Source organism: Nanorana parkeri, unplaced genomic scaffold (genome assembly GCF_000935625.1).
Source record: "Nanorana parkeri isolate BGI_ZX_2015 unplaced genomic scaffold, ASM93562v1 scaffold674, whole genome shotgun sequence".
Taxonomy (NCBI): Eukaryota; Metazoa; Chordata; class Amphibia; order Anura; family Dicroglossidae; genus Nanorana; species Nanorana parkeri.
The window spans coordinates 755,391-775,904 of NW_017306942.1; the positions used below are offsets into that span (position 1 = coordinate 755,391).

The 20,514-nt window shown below is 39.8% G+C and overlaps 1 protein-coding gene across 1 annotated transcript in view; it reads left to right on the plus strand.

Annotated features, from left to right (window-relative positions):
- VEGFC (vascular endothelial growth factor C) overlaps nt 1–20,514 on the plus strand; it is a 137,996-nt gene that overhangs the window by 77,534 nt on the left and 39,948 nt on the right. The window contains exons 2-3 of the mRNA XM_018563552.1: nt 14,455–14,656; nt 18,669–18,859. Of these exons, the coding sequence (XP_018419054.1) occupies nt 14,455–14,656; nt 18,669–18,859 (393 nt within the window). The remainder of the gene's footprint in view (nt 1–14,454; nt 14,657–18,668; nt 18,860–20,514) is intronic.

Consider the following 20,514-nt stretch of genomic DNA (forward strand, 5'->3'; position numbering starts at 1 on the left):
TCTGGAGCCTCTCTCCCCCTCCCCCTGCAGCAGCCTAAAGGTCCCCACACACCTTACGATAATCGTACGATTATCGTAAGGTGTGTGGAAGCCGTGCGACCTCTACTACTGTAAGGTCACACGACTTTAAACTTACGAACATGTTTGAAAACCCGACGAGCATCGTACAATGTTCGGCGGGTGTGTAGCATGTTAGTAAGATAAAAGCCGGACGGGCCGGTGTGCGCAAGCGCACACTGCCCGTTTGGCATTGCGGTCATCGGAAGCCCGCCCCTCAGGGGGCGTGGCTTGCGATCATCGCAAGTACGATCTGCCTATGCAAGATAGGCAGATCGTACGTTTTTTTAAGTACCTTACAACCATCGCAAGACAAAAGTCTTGCAATGATTGTAAGGTGTGTGCCCAGCCTTAGTCTCCGTTCACACATTAGTCATTTTCCATGTGTATTGGTACACATGGAAACGAGCAAACATAAAAAATGATTCTTCTCAATGTGTGCTGTTCACACTAGGGCGACGTCCATGTGGAATTAAATTGCGCTCCCCACAAAAAGTCTAAAAGCGCAATTTTCTGGGCAGTTTTCGCAAACGTGCTGAAATATGGTAAAGTTTCCGCGTAAAATGGAAAACGCTACTGCTATGTGTGAATGGAGCCGAAGATCTTGTTAATCATCACATCCTATACACAGTGTATAGGACACCAAGACGCAAAGGGACATACCATTGCTGCAGAAGGGAGTGTTATTTTTGACCCTTGGCAAAAATAAGCATTTAAACCGTTGCAGTGCAGCGGTAGCCCCACTGCAAGGGATAATAACATTTTTACCCGGAGTTCTTGTTTTAGGCCTGAAGATCAATGAAACACCCCAGATTTATAGAACAATTTGTAGAATAAAATGATGACAGTTGCAATTTTTTTTAAATGTCACTCGACATTAGCAACTGTTTATCAAACCCAAATTGTCAGTAACAGAAGTTTTCATGAAATTTTCTTTAGTCCACATAAACACAATGAGGGGAGTTTATCAAAACTGGAGCAGACAAACTCTGTGGCAGTTGCCCATGGCAACTGGCAGTCTTCCAGGTTGAGTGATGCTGGGTATTATTGAATCCAAAGAATTAAGGACATTTTGTAGCTAAAAAGAGGAACTGCGCAGAAAAAAAATCAGACTTAAGGTATAGCAACCTGAGTTGCTTTTTTAACACCTGAGGATGTTGGGTTTTGAACAATTGCTGAACTACTGGAATACAAAACTAAAATTGAGCTTTGAAATAAATCTCCAGCTAAAACGGTTGTGTTTGTTTGTGGGGAAGGGTTAGAACCCCTGCTGCGTTCTTATTGATATATTTTTGGGGAGATTTTCCTCTGCTTTTTATTTTATTACATTACAGATATATATTTAATGCTGACAATTAATGCAGCACTTTACATAGTGCACAAGTACAAGGAGCTTACAATCTAAGGTCCCAATCTCACATGTACACATACAAGCGCCAATTTAGACAGGGGCCAATTAACCTACCAGCATGTTTTTAGATTGTGGGAGGAAACCCACACAAGCACAGGGAGAACTTGCAAACTCCTTGCATAGTGTGTCCTCACCAAGAATTGAACCAGGGACCCCCCCATTGCTACAAGGACCCCAGTGCTAAGCACTTAGCTACTGTACTGCCCCACTTGTGTGTCCAGAACAAAAAAATATAGGTAATTGCATTAGGGGACATTTCTGTCCCCTAATCTCATCTCTCCCTGCATCCTTGTTGAGGAAATGTTCCCTCGCTTCATATTATGTCACCAGGCCAGGAATTAGGAGAGATATTTTCAAGACTGAAACAGACAACAATAAAAGAAAAACATTTTTGGAGGAATTCAAAAGGTTTAAAAGCTCTGTCAGGTTTCTATTACTAGTGCTTTTCCATCTTGGAAGTTTCCTCTCACTTCCTGTCTCAGTTATTCCAAAGTCAAGACCTGAGATGGAACCTCCTGCACAGGGACACAAACAGCAATAGAAACCTTACAAAGATTCTAATCATTCCCTATTAAAAAAAAAAGAATTTGTCTGGAATTTGTAACCCATAACCTAACGAAGAAATCTGGACTTAACTTTAAAACGTTTGGGGAATTGTGCAGCTGCACCTGGTATTTGTGGGTGAGCATTGGGGGTGGCATAAAGCTCCTTTGCAAACCAGAAATCCAGAATCATGTGTTGTTTCGCCCCCTCCTTTAATATCATTGACAGAATAACACGTGTTTTTTTATTTATCTTTCAAGTATGTATATTGCTTTTTATTTCTGCAGTACCACATATCCATATATCCCATAACACAAGGGTATAATATATAGAATATACCTGACATGGGTATTTTCAGGGGAAGATCATCTAACCAGCCACCCCCTTTTACTTGTTGAGACCCACACCCATCACACAATTTCCCAAAAATCACACTAGACCTGTATTGGTTTTAAAGGGCCCACAGCAGCCTTTTGTTTAATTACATATCAGAAAAAAATCCATAAATAACAAACATTGTTAAACAACATAACCCAGCATACAATGAAAGACAAATATCTGTTGACACTTTTTGCCCACAATTACGCGGTCTGACCAATTGACCACCTCTTAGAGCACACCACACCTAAGGTGGGCCCCCGACATTATTCAAAAAACCCAGACATCAATTCCTCCTTCAAGGACTCCAAACCGCCATTAGACTGCCGTAGCAAACCTAAATACAGAAACCCATAGCAACAAGAAACAACAACTACCAAACAAAAGAAAGAACAAAAAATTAACAACAAGGGTGGGCGGGAGTGAAAAATCGCTTGTTTGACTGCTCCTTCCACTGAGGAATGTTCCCTACCTCCGCTCGCTCAGATCTCCTTTTAAGGGGTCCTGCCTTGGCAAATTTCCAGCCAATAAGGTAAGCGACCCTTCCTACCCCCTTTTTGCTACCTCTAAAGTTTTAACCCCTGCTCTTCATGTCACTCCGCACAATTATTTTCCTTCATGTGCTCCAGGCTTGTCTGTATCATATTGCCTGACATGGGAACTTTTACCAGACAAAGGGGTAAGGGTGCAAGAGTTATCAGTTTTCTGCAAAGCAGAATCGAACTCAAGCATAGCGTATGTTAAATGTTAATTAAATATCTCTGTAACCCGAGGGCAGCCATGTAATAGGTTAAGCTCCAGAAATAACTTTAGAAAAAAGGTTTGTATTTCAGTTAGTCTTAGATAAACATTATACACATATTTGTAACTATTCAGCAAACATTAAGAACTTTCAAACATTTAACTAAGAAAAACTAACTAAGAAATAGGTACCTGAATATGACCTGGTATCAGCCAATTGCAGTCTCTATACAGCAGGGCTTGAGTGTTAGGCCTGGTCGTGCCTTTTTTTGTCTGATTTTGCTTTTATTGTGAAAATTGTGCGGTTCTCAATGCACAGGGATGTCTATGAGACCAAAACCATGCGGCATCTGCCTGAAAATAGCTCCTGCATCTGCGATATCGCGAGCGGCAAAATATAAGGTGTGAACTGTCGCCATTTACAATTTTTCGTGTTATCACGTGACTGAATGCACGCTATAAGACGCCTAGGTGTGAACCAGGCCTAAAACAAAGAAGCAGTACAAGGGGTCAGTCAGTTCATGTGCTCGAAGGAAGCTTGCTGATAGGAAAAAAAACCTGTGACAGAGAGAATTCAAACACATCAGGGGGGCCCTTAAAACTTGCGGGTATCCGGACTGGGCTTTTGTCAAAACAGAAAGAAGAGGAAAGAATGCCTAAAGTACCAGTGAGGGTGAAAAGCATGAAAACGGAAGAATTTGGTCATCCCATATGTAGCTGGGGTGTCTGAGAAACTCAGAAGGGTTTTTAAAAAAACATCACATCCCTGTCTGCTTTAAACCCAGCAATACACTGAGGCAACAACTTGTTCACCCAAAAGACCCAATTCCAAAATAACAACATTGTTTATGCAGTCCAGTGCAGTGAGGAGTGCTCAGAACTGTATGTCAGTGAAACAAAACAGCAGCTACACCAGCGTATGGCACAGCACAGAAGAGCCAAACCCTCTGGTCAAGATTCGGTAGTATACCTACATCTAAAGGAAAAAGTCACTCCTTTGAAGACAGTCAAGTACGCATCCTAGACAAGGAGGAGGACTGGTTTTAAAGAGGTGTGAAAGAGGCCGTTTATGTAAAAATGGAGAAGCCAAGCTTGAATAGAGGTGGGGGAGACATCTATATATGCTGTTTAACACCTCTCTCTGGGCAGGTTACAATCAACACCTGGTTGCGACCAACATATTATGTGGATTGGTGCAACATTTACCATATTTATTCCCAGATACTTTCTGTACAAGTCATTCTGGATTGAGAAAGCTGGTTGGATGTCTTCAAGAAAAATACAGCAAGTTTAGCTGCCTTGACTTATTTTTTATACCATATATATGGGTATAATATACCATGACCTGGATGAATGAGAACCTTCACAGATATATTGTGACAGAGAGGTGAGCTCATCACTGTGTTGTTTCTTCGTTCACCATCCATTCACAGGCTGAGGCAGGTCAAGGACGAGCTGGGCATAGAGGAAGTGGGTTGAATGATGCTGGTCATCCGACTAAAGACATCTAGCAGCAGAAAAAAAATACTGTGGGGGAAATCTCTGGATCAAAGCTGAATATTGGAGCAAAAACTGGTTTTGTTATTTTATAAATATCCGAAATATATACACCCTCACCAGAGAGGTATATCCAAGCAGGGATGGCAATCATAACTCAGTATATTATATGCAAACATTCTTTTAATCCATATGTATCCAAATACATGATGCCTTTACACCCATAAACACCTAACCTTAAAAAACAAAAAAATACTTTTGGATTGAAGGTGAATATTGCAATGTATAGTTTTGTTATCTTATCTTTTAGTGGGTTAATTATTTTCATTGTGTAATTGTCTGTAGGTCTGCTTTAAAGAAGGGGAAGGAGTCATATGTTTGTTCCCTTGTACCTGGAAGTTTGAAGTACTTCACTTTACTCTGGCAAAGAGAGCAGCTTTGGAGTTAAGGGAAAAAGTGTATAAGCACACTGGATGTAGGCAGTGAACTTGTAGCATTGCCCTTGAAGCTATGCTAGCTGCACATACAGCCTTCCCTTTGCTGCACTGTTCACCCATCGGGATCAAGGAAAAATGCTAAGTACTTCTGTGTATGGTGAATGTGTGATTCACTCTTTTCCTCTCATGTGACAATACTGGTGCATGGTCATTGACCCTGTGCTGTCACCTGTCATGTTGGGCTAGGAGAAAGTACTCAGGCTTTCACATGGCTTCTTTCCTTCACTGTTACTGTGGGTGAGCAAAGGGTATGTGACTATGTGCCACTAAGGAGGGCAGCATTTTAGTGAATCTGTTGCTTTGCCTTACATGGACACAGTTTTACTAATGTGGCCAGGTTCTGGATAGAACTTTAAATAAGCCTAAAAGCAAGCAATCACTGACCTATGTAGCTGCAACCACTGTGGAGCAACCCTTCTAAAGTTCAAAGCAGAAGCACTGAAGTTGTTCTAGTCATTCTCTCATCAGCTCTGTGTATACAATAGATATTTAAAGGCTGAACGACTGCTGGAAGGAGGGGAGTGCATCAGGGACAGAGTACCTGCAGCTACAGAGATTAGTGAGGACATTTTTTAAAACTGATTTCCAATTGGACACCATTAGTTACTGCTGACTAAAAAGTCTCATGTTTTTGAGAAGTCCAGATTAGAGCTCCCTGTCGTGTTAGCTTACCCATAGATCCAAGTTGTGCCAACTGGAAATTCTGTGTTAATTGTTTTAGTGTATTTATAGGAGAACATCGACCGTAAGCTGCTGTTTATAGTGATTTGTTTATTTTTATTTTTTTTTACTTTGTGATGTTGCACAACAATAACTGTTACTTTCATTATTTACTCACACTAACCACAGTTTTGCAGCACACATGGTTTAGATTCCACACCACATTAAAAACTCTGAATTTAAATGATTCACATACACTCTTCCATAGTCAAGTGAATGGATGCAAATCTGCCTTAAAAGCATCTGTCACCTGTCCACAGCTGCACATTGAACAGATTTTTATACTTAAACGTTTGATATAGTGGGTAATGTGAACCATGCCGCTGCTGCTACTGCTGCTTTACTATGTGCACAAAGTCATCATATAAGTGTAGATGTTCTCAGGTTAATGTAATGCTGTTACTCCTCTTCTCTGCTCCCTCTATCTTTTCAAGGTGGAAATAGAAATGTTTTATAGGGTCAGTCCAACTAATAGTGATACTTCAGTCTTTGGTAGATACTGAAAAACTGTTTCATCCAATGGCTTTCCATATCTCTATTGGGCACACTTGGTCAGATATCTGCCCTTGAGTTTCTGGGTCTGCACATCTGCTGTGGCCATTGTGAGGCGGTCCAGCTCATCCTGTTGGTTTATTTTATATTATCAACAATGCCACAAGAGGTGTCGGAACACACAGAGATGGTCAGGAACACTCGAAATTCCCAGATAGGCAGGAACAGGGCTGGAAATGATGGCAGTGAGATGTCACTGTTGAATTGTCTAAGACAATTTACAGTGACTCAACCCACCAGGCTCCTCCTATAACTAAAATATCAGTTTTGGGTGTACGACAACTTTATAACATAGTTTACAAACAAATAGGGATGCACCGAAATCAGTTTTTCGGTATCAAGTACCGATATTTTTTCTTGTACTCGCTGAGTACCAATACCAGTGCTGTGTGACCCGAATTTTAAGATGAACAGCAGATCATGACCCGCTGCCCAGCTTCCTGATTGCCTGGGAAGCCAGTGTTCTATCGAAAGAACTCCAGCTTCACTTACCGAGGCGGCCTGGCTTACTGACCAATCAGGAAGCCGGGCAGCGGGTCATGAAGTGCTGCCTGGCTTCCTGATTGGCTTGGAAGCCAGCTTCTCTTGTTGCTAAGCAGCCTTGCTTCCTGACCAATCAGGAAGCCGCGACGAAGGTCATGCTGTGCTGCCGGGTGTCCTAATTGATTAGGAAGCCAGGCTGCCTAGCAACAAGTGAGGCTGGCTTCCTAGCCAATCATAATCCGCCGCCCAGCTTCCTGTTGGCTCCAAGCTCCCTCAGCACTGCCAGTCAGAGGGCGATCTCCCACTGACCGGAAGTTCCACTATCGGAGGTAAGTATCGGCGCATTTGGGTGCGTACTTGACTAAATACTCGGTATCGGCACCGATACTAGTGCATCCGTACACACAAATGTATGTATTTTCACATAAAGTGCAAATGTTTTTAGTATTTCTATATGTGATTGATATATATATATAATAAAACTTTATCCTGTATTTTTATATAATCTTACCTGAAAGTGGTTGAACTTAGATTTTGTATTTCTTCCCTGATAATTATGTTAAATACTAAGAGATTTCCTTTTTAAAAGAAGATCCTTATAAAAAAAAGCTTCTGGAATTCCTATGCTTCTCAGTTCCATCCAGTAGCAGTAATGTCATGCAAAGATTTATAGATCAGCCCCTTAAACCCAAATACTTTTTTAATTTGGGATAGTGGCGAGGGATTAGAATTCTTATCTGGTTTATATTGCTGACTGTGTCCATTTTCGGGAGATTACCCTGTCTATTTGTGCTGATGACTGTTATAACCGGGAGAGAAAGGGGAAAAAAAATTTCAGTGTTCTCGCCAGAACAAGAGCAGAGGGGAAATTTGTGTTCTAATATGGACACAAGTTCTGATGAAACTGGTGACAACCAGGGATTTCCCTCACTTTGGAGACGTTTCCTCTAACTTCCTGCTGTGGATGTGGGAAGTGAAAAGAAATCTCCCCAATGGGACATGGATGACAAAAAAAAAAGAAATTGACAGGGGTTATAATCCTCCCTAAGTCTATTCAAAGGAAAAAACTTAATTTTGCACATACTAAGCTAAACACTGTAATAAACATGTACCCCTCCTATTGTAGTTGCAGTTATCATACGGTTTTATAAGTATGGTTTTGAATGCCCTATTAAAGGAAAACTAAACTATTTATAGTGAATATGCACAAAATTATGATGTATTTATATCTTAATGTAATGTTCTTAAAAACTGAGCCCCAACGCTAGTCCAAACTCTTCCCTGTGCAGTTTCTATGTAGCGCTCTGACATGTTTCCCTGCCGAGTCAGAGCTAAAGCTGTTTTGTTATCCTTAAGGGCTAGTTCATATCAGAACTGCATCAGAACTGCATGCGGTCTGCAGCGATTTTACAGGAATTGATGGGTTTTTGGGGGGGGGGTTTGCTTAAAATGGGATTTCAGGGGCATTCCAATTCGTTTGCATGCATTTTGATGCGTTCCCTAGCAAAAATAGGGCAAGCACTATTTTTTCTAGCTGCATTGGAACGAACTGCTCTGGTGTGAACAGACCACAAAAGATACCAAAGGAAAGCATTGTGATGTGTTTTTAAAGCAGCTGCAAAACGGAACGGACTGCATCACTACTGCATCTGGTGTGAACTGAACTAGCCCTGAGGGTTTAGTGTTGCAGATTGCACAGTTCTAGCTCTGAATGATGCGAGGCTGGCTTTACACCTACTGTATGTGTTGTGGTAATGAGAAAACATAGAGTTGGGCTCTAAAGTAAAACGGCAAACAGCCGAATAAACCACTAAAATCAATATTTGCTGTTTTACCTACTAAAGTATTTGCAATTCTGAACAGCCAGTTTTGTAATTTACATTCCTCCTTCACACTGCACAGCCATAAAAGACAGCACCGTGTCTGATGTGGCAATTCGAACACAAGTCGAAGTTGAATCAGTTGTATTACAGCTCTTTGCACACAAACTTTAGGAAAACCTATTACAAACATATATCACAAAATAAAAACAGGTAGAGTAGGTCCCCTTTTTGCCACCAAAACAGCCCTGACCCATCAAGGCATGGACTCCACTAGACCTCTGAAGGTATGCTGTGGTATCTGCCATCAGTAGCAGATCCTGTAAGTCATGGAGTTGTGAGGTGGGGCCTCCATGGATCAGACTTATTTTCCAGCACGTCCCAAAGATGCTCAACATGATTGAGATGTGAAGAATTTGGAGGCCAAGCCAACACCTCAAATTCATTGTTGTGTTCCCCAGAGCATTCTTGTACAATTTTTGCAGTGTGGCAGAGTGCCTTATCCTGCTGAAAGAGGCCATTGCCATCAGGGAATATCGTTACCATGAATGGGTGTACTTGGCAAGCAGCAATGTTTAGGTAGGTGTTATGTGTCAATGTAACATCTACATGAATCGGAGAACCCAAGGATTGGCATTGCACAAACGTTGGCAGTGCCTCCATCCGGTTAGCCTTCTTCCCAGTGGTCATAATGTTATATACTGTATATATGTATGTCTTACTCAGGTCTCAGTCATAAAAATTTTACACTCCTTTGTGATTGCCATTATGGGCAGCACTGTTATACGACTCCTGGAATTAAAGCCCTGCATCTGTCCTGTTGCTTGTATCCTCCTCCTGTACCAGACCTTGTCATTCAAATGGGTTGTCTGTTGTAATTAAAATTATTTTAATTTAACAAGAAAATATTTATATTTTAAAAGAAGGCAACAGCTTGAAATCAGCAGGCTGATAACATAATAGCTATGTTTGTTATGTCCATCCCCATGACACATTGCATTAGCCTTTATAAACAATGATAGAAATATTATACATGATTTTGTAATATTTTAAGCAGCAGCCATTGAACGGTGCCATTTTTCCAGCGATGGCATTACAAAACATGACATACATTATTAGCATCAACCACACAATGGACATTTGCCATGAAAATAAGAATTTTGACCTTACAGTGCTTGCCGAGAGAGAGTCTTGTGGAAGAACAGTGAAGCAGCTACTATTTCAACCAAAGCTCTCAATGGCTATGTGGATTTCATGTCTTTTCTTTCTCTTACACGAGCGGATTCTTGTCTCAAAACAATAACTCGTAGCACGCAGCTTTATTTGTTAAGAAATAACATCTGGAATCTGCAAACATACTTGATTATTTTACGGTGTTTTAAAAATAGCACAACTTTTATACTTTCTTGGCAAGTCATATGCGTTTAGCACGTTTTAGGGTATAGTTTGAAATCTTGCCATCCACACAAACAACTGTGACGAGTGTTAATTCTGGGCATATGTGGCGATACTTTGCATCCAACTTTGTGGTTGTTTGTAGCGATAAAGATTTATATGGAGAATAATGTGACTTTCTGACAAAAAAAGTTCTATCCCCTCTTGGCTAAATTCCTTCATTGACTTACAGTTCTTAAGATGAGTTTACCACATGATGACATGAGTCTTTGGCACAGTCATTTTTTCTTGTGAGCTATCACGTCTGCTGCTGTCATTATCACTCTACATTCTGCCACAGCTGTTATGGCTAATCGTTTTTTGTCTGTCAATCTTCAGTGCAAAGGAACTCACCGGGCCGGATTCACTAAAGTCAAACTAATGCTTTTCTTTGATTAATGTATACCATCCTTGCCTGTGAAAATGTTGCTCGCTTACTAGATCAGATCATGCCTGCACCAACACATGTGTTTCATCACATGGTGTCTCTACTCTGCTCAGTGGTCAGTCTTTGAGATTTGGCTTATTATAGAGGATCCATCACCAATCATCTCTGAATTCATGCTGACACTGTCTTTCCTACCGAAGGGTGGCTACTTTTGTTCTCCATGGTCACTGTGTGTGTAGTAAAGTAGCCACCGCTCCAAGCTCCCTCCTGTGATGGACTACAATCTCATGTTTAGTTTACTAACTTGTATTGAGATTATAGTTCATCATGGGGATGAGATTGGAGCTGTGGCGACTTTACAACACACATAGGGAGCATGGGGAGGAAAAGTAGCCACCCTCCAGAAGGATGGAGAGTGTCAGGTTGAATTCAGAGATGATTTGAGGTTCTACAACCATGTGATACACAAATAAGATACATTTTTGTTAACAGTTAGGGTACTTGAATGCATTTTTAAGATTTGACTCCTGAGTTTAGTGTCACTTTAAGACCTGTATTAACAATTGTAAAATATGAGTATGTTCAAAGTGTTTGCACCATAGTATTTCCAATTTTAGAAATTACATTTTGTGATTGAATCTAGAATTTGTATTTGTCCTATTATTAAGATTGTAACAGTATATTGTATAGCTTCTCTCTTTAGTCAGGTCATTATGACATTTGCTTATGAATATATCACATTTGCCTCTTGCTACCTACATGAGGTGAACTCAGGAGTGTTCTCTACCACTTCTGAGTCACTTGCTACTGTGCCGTGTATAATTTGGTATAATTGGATCTACTACTATTCAGTTCTGTTCATAAGACATGCAGTTGCATGACTCAGGGGAGAGACCCTCCACACATACACAGCCCTCAAGATTTTAGTTAGTCAGAAAGTGAACAGGCAATTCTGGGCTTTCCTTTTAATATGCTTTGGAAATCTCAGGGTCACAAAAGAACTGTGTAGTGCATTACTGCACAAATGTTAATGTTTGTTTTTTTAAAGCAGCCCAAACTGCAAACAAACTGCACCACAGAGCACAGCATATTTCACTGCAGTGCATTCTGTCAGCACCTAATGTATTTGTGCAATTAGGGTGCCATTGTAAACCATGGCAGCGCACAGGTGTGAAGTCAGCCTAAGTGTTTATTTGCAAAATAAAGATTTTAAACAAGCAAAGAAAACATGCTAAAAAACAGTTTATAAACTTGCAAATATCAATTAATAATAGTTTTCCTGTAATTATAAGCATTTTTTTTTACATAACCTGATATCTTAATAGTATGAATGGTTATACTTAACAATAGAATACATGTTATACCCTTTTGTTGTAAATACATGGTTTAAACATTCAATATGTTGCATTGTGTTGGTTACTGGAAGTAGATCTGTCTTGTGACAAATAAAAGAATAGGGTTTTAGCGAAAATAAATTCAATGTAGAAATTGAAATTAGGCTGCCATTGCCAATTCATTATCAGTTTAGAATCTGGAACTTTGGAGTTTTCCATGTAAAGGTTGCAGTTTGGTAATCAGAAACAGAATCTGCCCTCCAACAGGTTGTAAGAGCCAATGGGGCTGATTAACAAAAGTTTAGTTCACTTAGTTTAGTGAATGAGGTGAAGATCTACTGACTTTCATTATCCAATCATGTGTTAGCGAAAATACGTTTTTTTTTTCCCTTGCACGTGATTGAGTATTTTTTGCAAAGTGAATTTTCATCACATTCACTAAGCTAAGGGAAAATTCTCCTACAAAATGGAAACTGCTTTACAAAGTGAACAGCCTATTTGCTTTTAGTAAATCAACCCCAAAGCATTTATTTGCACCAAACCACTCCATATGGTAACTAGAACATTGCCTGGTCAGGGCAGTAAAAAATCTGCTTTTTTAAAATCAGCTCTGATTTTTTAACTTTTGCTTTAAAGAGGATGACCAGAAGAAAAACATTTTCCATGACTAAACTTAACTTAGCTCAACTGTCTGCCCATAGACCTGTCTATGTGCCTCGACATTGCAAATAGTTCTTTTAAATGACTACTTACACAATATCGACAGGGGAAGTATACTACTTTCACTAATGAGCAAACTGCTGAATATCCAAGCATTCTTTGTTAGAGACAGATTCTGATAAAGATGCAAATTGTATTAATGTGACATGTAAAACCAATGTTGGCGATTTCCAGAGTGGTAAAACATATGAAGCATCAGTTAATAAAGTTTAATGTTTGGTATATAATTTTACTTTTTACCACATGTGCACCAATATTCTGGAAACCATCTAAATGGTTGCAATCCAGTATACAATCTAATTATTCTTCTACCATATATTCACCAATATTTTGAAGACCATCTAAAGCAGCAGTCTCAAAGTACCGGCCTGCGGACAAACTCTGGCCCGTGAGCGGGTACTAAGTGGCCAGCAGCCAGCTGACAAGTCAGGCACACGGTCACGGACGGATGCAGACCGCAGAGCTGCTCCTGTCAGCTCCAGCCGGAGCTCTGTCACTTCTGAGATCCGGCCGAATAATGGATCATTAGTAAGGTGTAGTGCAAGCCTTACTAATGATCACCACTAGATCTCCAGGAAATGAAGATGTGCCTCCTCCCTGCACGGATGAAAGCAGGTGAGGGGGCTTGGAAGGAAAGGAGGGAGGGGGGTTTTATTAATATGTGTGCTGGGGGCTTGGGAGGGAGGGGGAAAGTATAGTATGTGTGCTGGGGGCTTGGGAGGGAGGGGGAAAGTATAGTATGTGTGCTGGGGGCTTGGGAGGGAGGGGGAAAGTATAGTATGTGTGCTGGGGGCTTGGGAGGGAGGGGGAAAGTATAGTATGTGTGCTGGGGGCTTGGGAGGGAGGGGGAAAGTATAGTATGTGTGCTGGGGGCTTGGGAGGGAGGGGGAAAGTATAGTATGTGTGCTGGGGGCTTGGGAGGGAGGGGGAAAGTATAGTATGTGTGCTGGGGGCTTGGGAGGGAGGGGGAAAGTATAGTATGTGTGCTGGGGGCTTGGGAGGGAGGGGGAAAGTATAGTATGTGTGCTGGGGGCTTGGGAGGGAGGGGGAAAGTATAGTATGTGTGCTGGGGGCTTGGGAGGGAGGGGGAAAGTATAGTATGTGTGCTGGGGGCTTGGGAGGGAGGGGGAAAGTATAGTATGTGTGCTGGGGGCTTGGGAGGGAGGGGGAAAGTATAGTATGTGTGCTGGGGGCTTGGGAGGGAGGGGGGAAGTTTATGATGTCTGCTGGGGGCTTGGAAGGGGGGCAAAGTGTATTATGTGTGTGGGGGGGAGTGTTTTATTTTATTTGTGCAGGGGGGGTGTATTAGTGTGTGTGAGGGGGGGGGGTATTTTTCTGTGTGTATATTAGGCCCCATTCACACCTATATTTCAGGTACGATTAGGGATTCCTGTGTCACAAACTTGCGTTTTCCTGCAGCAGGAATCCCTAATCTGGCATTTACATGCAGCAACTGTCAACCATTCAAGTTAATGATCGGGTGACAGCCGCTGCATGTACACACCTGCATACCGCATGTAATTGTATGTCATATGATTACATGCAGTTACAAAAACAATCACTATCTCTGGATACACAATTGTGTAACCAGGGATATTGACAGATTCCTAACTGCATGCAATCCTTTCACATATGATTACATGTGGTGTGCAGGCATTTACATGCAGCAGCTGTCACCCAATCATTAATTTAATTGGGTGGGAGTTGCCGCTTGTAACATATGCAGACATTAACACTGGTACCGTATATAGTAGCGCCCCTCACAGGACTAATAAATGTGTCCAGTGGCCCCCGACTAAATTGAGTTTGAGACCCCTGACCTAAAGGGTTGAAACCCAGTATAAAATCTAACTAAACTTTTTGTTTTTTTTCCTGAAAGGATCATCCTGGCAAGGAATTGGAGGAGCAACTTCGGGCTGTGTCCAGCGTGGATGAACTTATGACACTGCTTTACCCCGAATCCTGGAAGATGTTCAAGTGTCAATTAAGGCAAGGAGGACAGTCCGGCTTTGATTCTAGAAGAGATGATAGTGTTAAATATGCAGCTGCACATTACAATTACAATGCTGATATCTGGAAAAGTAAGTGTGACAGAGGATAGTTAAAGCAGTGTCAGTACTGCCTAATAAATGTAGCGCAATAGAAATGAGTAAACACTGTTTGGGATATTTTCCTTGTTGCTCTGATGCACACAAGAGAGTAGACGCTAACCTACAGTGTAGTATTTCCACTGCCACAGCCAAGTTGTCAATCACAAGCCTAGGATCCAATAACACTGGTTTCCACCTGCTGATCAATGTCACATGAAAATAATAACTTTGAACTCACTAATCAGTATAAATAAGCACTACCTTGCCATATAAATACAATCCTTCAATAAAGCAGATAGAGAATGTTGTGCACATGGGAGTCATCAAAGAAAACTGTAGTAAGGAACAGCAGCCAATCAGAATCAAATTTCATTTACCTTTCTTAAGTAGCTCAAAAAACTGGTTGCTCTGAGTTACTGCACTTTCCTGCAGCTTTGCTTTGAACATTTCACTGAATAATCCTGCTAGTCTTCTGACTACATTGTATGCAATTATGAACAAACACTTTCTTTCCTAGGGTGACAATGTTCACTCACTTTACAGTATCTATGGAAAAGCAGTGTTGACACCCTTAGGGTAGGACATGTGCTACTGAACATCTCCTTCTCTCCTGTTCTCCATAGTATAACTCTTTTCAACACAATGTATCTGATTACAGTCAGCAGAGGCAGAAAGAACATTAAGTATTCTCAAATTCTAAATAGATCTTCCAAGCTGCATTACTGTTTGGAGCAGGAAATGAAAGCTGTTATATAGCAAACACCCCATGCTGAGATATTTTTACTCCTTACCTGTGTTTTAGGATGTATATTTTCTCTGACATGTTCTCCTGTCACCATGGAAGCCTACTTCCTGCAGCAGGAATTAGAGAGACTTTGGAAACCAAGCTCATCTATGACATGCTGGTCTGCTGTTCTCCATATATTCATGTGAAAGGCTCATGACTATACACATGCATTCCATTGTGTCATCATCCTGTGATCCTTAATATTAATGCAAATTATTTTGCAAGTATTTCAGCCTGTTGGGGGCAGACGTAGAATTAAGAAACCATGACAATAAAGGTAGAGGGCTTTTATTGTAATCTGTATGTTACTCCAGATGGCAATGCTGCTTTAAAGATTGTGTGCAGTATCAATATTTTAGGGCTGATATTTGTGCTTTTTCTAATTTGTCTTACCTTACAAAAGTGAGGTATGAAATCTAAAGGTAGCAAAACTGGAGCAGGTATGGACCCATTACTCATGACAGGTAATTAGGTTTTGTATTTCGAGGGAGACCAGAATTCTAATCTGCTTTCTACTATTAATGATACATTGGGCTGGACAAGTACTGTCCAGCCCAATCATAAAACTGTATAATACTGTATCACAGAACCTATATACATCCATAGCATGAGGCAGTAATTGATCCTAGTAAATGCTCATCATTTTGTAAGGCGATGTAGGGAAAAGCTTAGGAACAGCAGATGTTATACACTTTCTATTATGTGTTGTATGTCAAATTTTATTGAATGTATTCCTATGAAAGTCCAGACAATTGATTTAAGATTTTATGAAGGTTGTTATTTGCACGCTTACCTTTGCACCAGATACATATCTGTGTATTAAAAGATGAGCTTTTTAAAGGTACGAAAAAAAATCATAAAACTGTATAATACTGTATCACAGAACCTATATACATCCATAGCATGAGGCAGTAATTGATCCTAGTAAATGCTCATCATTTTGTAAGGCGATGTAGGGAAAAGCTTAGGAACAGCAGATGTTATACACTTTCTATTATGTGTTGTATGTCAAATTTTATTGAATGTATTCCTATGAAAGTCCAGACAATTGATTTAAGATTTTATGAAGGTTGTTATTTGCACGCTTACCTTTGCACCAGATTTAGTTTATTATACTTCCCATTTTGTTACTTTCACAAGATGTTACATTTTCATGGTGCAACCATTTAGGTCTTGGGAAAAAAGGACAGTGTATTAAAAGTATTCTTAACAAACCTGGTTATTTTTGCCCATGGAAACCTAGTTATGCCTTTCATTTCGAAATCTGCCCTAGAAAAAAGACATTAGAAAGTAGATTCAGCTAATGGGTAATACAACATTGTTCAATTAGGAGGACCATGGATCTGTATGTATGATGGGCTACAGTCATCTGCACAAAGAAGGGCTGCACTCCTGAGAAGAAATATGTATACTGAAGCTTAGTTAGCAATGTACTCAAAGATTTTTTCCATTCAGTTCTCATTTTTTTTGTTGAATTTTGAAGCTGCTAACAACTTTGTCTGCTTTGTATACCTTTTCTGAGAACTAAGTTTCAGGAGATATAAACTTAGCATTTTATCAAATCGTTTATTTACAGCATAGTACACTGCAAATTCCTGTACCCCTGGCAACCAAGGGATTAACAAGAGATCAAACTAGACACAAGCACTGCATGACGACCTTAATCCACCCAAACCTCCCTTAATCGGTGTGTGTGATTTATGCCTCTGTTGTACTTTAATCACACAGACTTTACACTTCTTCTCCTCTTGCTACAGCTTTACAGAAACTTGTATTTTCTGAATGACGCTAATTAATGTGTGAGTATTTAAAGCCACATATTAATTTTCATCTATACTAAAATATAGCTTTAAAAGACCAGTGCAAGTGTAAGAAAGTGTGCATTGTTCATAAAGAATGTTCTGCTTCATATACTTGATCTTAAAGGATTGAAGCCCAAAAAAGATATTGCTTAGATTGGGTGAAAATCTGTTACTTAAATTGGTGATGATTATAGCTATTTACTGTAATCATCATCACTCCCAATCTTATCCAACACCATCGCAACTACTGCTATATACGGTAATGTTTTAACTGGCAGCTGAGACTCTCATACCATACTATACTTGCATACTATGCATTGCTATGCTGCTATGGTAAGGAAAAGCAAAAGGCCACATGTATCACACCTCTAGAATATGCTATAACCTTAATTATCAGAAGAATAAAATACAACATCTTCCTCACCTACCATCCTTAAATTCGGCATCATGATTACTATTACATTTTTTTTTTTAATTCTGCTAGTAACTAGGATAATGTTGATAGCCTGACTATTATGTATCTGAATCCCAAATGATTTTCTTTTTTTTAGGTAGTAGGACATATTTAAGACATCTTTGAAGTTTCTTTGTTATCTGTGTTTTGTTGGGATATTTTTTGTTACTTCCTCTCCCAGGAACACAACAGGGAGTAAAAGAAAATCTCTACAAAATAAAAAGGAAATTTTCTCTTAGGAAGTGGTTATTGGAACAGCTTTTGTCATTGAAAACAGTAATATTTTGAATGCCCTATCACTTTCTCTTCTGGTGACAATGGTTACCTGGAAAAACCTGCAGTTAAAAACATGACAGAAGTTTTAAAGCTGGCCATACACTGTTAGAATTTCATTCAAAGTTGTTCATTAAAACATTTGATCTTGCCGTCAGAGTCAACTAATCTCATTTGTAAGCCCTTAAGACCAGCTACTTGAATGGAATCCCAGATGTATTAAATAGGTTTCTTTTATGCATCACTCAGCATTACCATTTGTGTGATTTTTCGTGACTGAAAATCACGTTCATGGTTAGAATTTCGTTGATTCATATAATAATCAAGGAAAAAATTCCATCCTGCACCTTTGATTTTCCTCATTACTATGGTCGAAAACAACCACTGATTAGACCCCAGTAACCACTAGAAAATTGAGCAAATGTCCCAAAAAAGAACATTTTAATATTTATTTAAAATTTATTTTGAAATTTGAAAATTTGCTTGCTGGTATATGACCAGCTTAACTCTTCTCTATTCCATCGAAATCTGTATTAAAAAAGGTTGCTTTGATAGATTTGAAGTATGAGACTATCATAGAGAGGGTATTTTGTACAGGATCTGTTCATACCACTGTATTAGATATTAGGCTGCATAGATATATATGACATTATAAAGTAACCTGAACATTCTTTTGTACCTGTTTAGGTATTGAAATCGAATGGAGAAAGACTCAATGTATGCCACGTGAAGTGTGTGTAGATGTAGGGAAGGAATTTGGTGCACCAACAAACACGTTCTTTAAACCTCCATGCGTGTCTCTGTACAGATGTGGCGGATGCTGCAACAGCGAAGGATTGCACTGCATGAACACCAGCTCCTCATATATCAGCAAAACGGTGAGTTTTAATCATAACCAGACTTTAACGTTTTCAGTAGAATAAGGTAGTAAATGCTGTAGCTGATGTTTGTATTCCAGGGACCACTCCATCTGAAGCCTTTTAATGTGCCTAATGCATTTGTATTTAATTAAGAAATTAAGAATACAGCCATCACATTACTAATACAGCTTTGAAGTTAAATGTTACTGCTGGTGCCTAAAAACCTCAGTGGTTTGGGATTTAAAATCAAGTGTATTTGAGTGAACCTTAGCTTTGGCAGTGATTTGTGGACTCACGGAGATCAAAGCAAAAGAAGATGTATTCTGTATGTTCACCGCTCCTACAAGAGCATCAGAGGCTAAATCTAGTACATTTCAAGCTTACACTATGTCATGCTGACCACTTTCACCTAATTTTTTTATAATGAACACATAATAGTTACTTATGTAAAAAAGCAGGAATTCTACCAGTTTTGGAAAAGGTTCTGTTTTTGATATTAAGCATTTTGTAGAAAATATACGGGGGAAAGCAAGAGTATCTGCAAGAAGTCAGTGCCTAGTCACATTCTGATCTAACTCGGAGAAGCAGTTTTAAACCAGCTGCTAAGGTGAATGTGTACTGTTAACCATGTGCAAATAGTTAATGGGGCTTAGTAAACTCATCTGCCGCTGGCATGACAGGTTGCTCCTGCAGATTTTCATTTTAAGCAATAATGAGAAATTTATAGTTTAAAATAAAATGCTGACCTGCTGGGTATGTTGTTTCTTCTTCTTGTCATATGTCCTGTCCCCCACTCCCAGGATTGGATGTCTTGAGGATTCTGATCTGTAGTTGATACTGCAGTTATAGAAACAGAATATTATCTAGTAAAGCCATATTTCCTATAGGTTTCAATGGGCTTGTCCACATACAGTTGATTTGATTATGGCATATTATTTTTATTCTTTATCTCTGCTCATTTGCAATGAACATTTGTAAAACTTTTTGAAAATCCATAAAATAATTGAAAATAAAATGCTGAACACGTTAACAGGCTTCTACACAAGGGTGGCTCAAAGTTCTAACTTCCATGGGGGTGGGGGGGGTAGTTTTTTGGGGCCTTGCCATCCACACAAGGGGTAAGGTGTATGTAAAGAAGAGTTAGACTCTCTGTCAAGTTTGTATTGATGTCTCTGTACCATCTGGAGAAGGTCATCCCCATATTTGCCCTGGTGACCGTTGTCAAGTCCCGGTGACCGTTGTTAACAAAACAACAACAAATAAAGTAAAAACCCTGATTTTTAGAGTTGTCACAAGAGCAAGAGGTGAGGATTGATCATCTAGTTAGGACACATGTTCCAACTACTGTCTGATATGGGATTAATCCTTAATTTGGGGAGATTTCCTATCATTTCCTGTTGGTTATCCAAGACGGGAAGTGAAGGCAAGTCTTCCTAGTGGTACAGAGCCATCTCTGAGCAATGACATGGAGCCACTACTAGAGCAAGTGCATATAGACAAAACATGGCTGTAAAAGGTCTCCTGGAGATCCCCAACACTGGAATAAAATGAAGGTAAAAACAGTATTAAAAAATAATAATGCCAATTGTTTATTTAGTAAATTAAATGTCATCCAGTTAGGATTTAGACCTTTTTTTAACTGTTGCTTTTCAGATTTTTTGATGCCCCCCCCC